Source organism: Aplysia californica, unplaced genomic scaffold, assembly GCF_000002075.1.
Source record: "Aplysia californica isolate F4 #8 unplaced genomic scaffold, AplCal3.0 scaffold00005, whole genome shotgun sequence".
In the NCBI taxonomy this organism is placed as follows: domain Eukaryota; kingdom Metazoa; phylum Mollusca; class Gastropoda; order Aplysiida; family Aplysiidae; genus Aplysia; species Aplysia californica.
In genome coordinates, this window is record NW_004797275.1 from 2,092,582 (window position 1) to 2,094,112 (window position 1,531).

Consider the following 1,531-nt stretch of genomic DNA (forward strand, 5'->3'; position numbering starts at 1 on the left):
AGAGTAGGCGACGAAAGTTTAATAATAATCAAATGCTAACGTATAGATGTAAAAACTTGGTATTGACCTATCTTCTCTGTTTTTTGAGGATGGCGACCGTAGAGTTATGTCATACACTGAAGACGGGTGTTTTTTATTGAGCGTGGCCCTTATTCATTTAGACAATTAGAGGTTGGGGACCTCGAAAGGGGTCGAAATTTGGCGTTGAAAATAAAATATTCCACATTTGACGCATACAACAGAAGTAAACCACCTGTAATCGATTTTAATAACGATTTTTATTACCTTTGAATGCCTTCCGGGGTGATAGCCATCCCCATACAGTCAACAGGAGCCCATAGCCAGCAGTTTCCTCTAAATGGACACAATTCGCTACCTAAGAATTACAAAGTTCTATCTGCTCAGTACCTAGTTTTGATAAGTTTGACGTCAAAAATTTGAAGTTTCGCATGTCAAGCTTTTTAAAATGCAATTCTTTGAATATCTTGTCTTACGATTCAGATACAGCAGATATTTTTTTACCTCATGGTCTTAGTAATTCAAAACAGCCCAAAATGTCAGACAGAACTTTATAATTTTGAGGTAGCGAATTGTTGAGACTTCCAAAGTTCTTTAACCTGATGCATTTAGCATGCTTTGCTTGGGTTGTAAAAATTACTTCCGTGATCTCTTGGGCCCCAGTTATCGTCTTGGGGAATAATGGCTTGCTGATTATTATGTGGCATTCTGATAAGTTCAACGTCCTTTTAAAACCGTAAATTTTGTTTAGAGGCGTGACCTGAAGAGGAAACGTCCATCTCCAATAGGACCGAGAAGGTAGATGGAGAACCTTGAAAGTTCACCGAGCAGCCCGAGTTCAACAACACCTCAAATTGGGGATTCGGATCAGGGTCATCACCCCATAGTTAAGCGTGATACGGACTGAGCTAACGGCGTGCCAAGCCTCGGGGAAAGAAGATGGTAACGGGTGTCTTTTTCTACTTTAATTTTAGGCGCAATGTTAGCTCGGTTGGTTGGTATCATGCTAAACTATGGAAAGGATGGACCTGGTTTCCAAACTCTTAAACATCCTTACAGCGTTGAAAGAAGCGTAAACCTTTAAAAAAGACTCTGTTTTTCTGCAGAACTTGTACGCCACCGAGGACGAGTGTCGGAATATCGTGGACAACTTTGAGCCAGAAGGAAACTGCCGGAAAAAAGACCAGTTGAGTGAAATAGGTGAGTGGCTTTTTCTTCTACTTCTAGAAGAAATGTGTTGGTGAGTTTTTGACGTAGGTGGCTGAACTTGCCGCTGGAAATCCTTAAACGTTTACTTTCCTTCTATGCTGTATTTTATGGTAGTAGAAAAATATGGAGTCTTGGAATATTGGGAGGAATATTATAGTTTTATTTTTAAAAAGCATAATAATATTATTCAAAGTTTCACCATGTACAGGTCTTATCAAGAACCCCATTAGAAAAGAAAGAAAAAAGCACAGTAGAAACAAAAGCAATTGATGCGTAAAATAATATCTAAGTTAGGTTTTCTTCG

General features: G+C 39.0%; 1 protein-coding gene across 1 annotated transcript in view; it reads left to right on the forward strand.

Annotated features, from left to right (window-relative positions):
- LOC101861626 (1-phosphatidylinositol 4,5-bisphosphate phosphodiesterase eta-1) overlaps positions 1-1,531 on the forward strand; it is a 31,663-nt gene that overhangs the window by 4,715 nt on the left and 25,417 nt on the right. The window contains exons 4-5 of the mRNA XM_005089377.3: positions 89-98; positions 1,125-1,218. Coding sequence (XP_005089434.1) covers positions 89-98; positions 1,125-1,218 — 104 coding nt within the window. The remainder of the gene's footprint in view (positions 1-88; positions 99-1,124; positions 1,219-1,531) is intronic.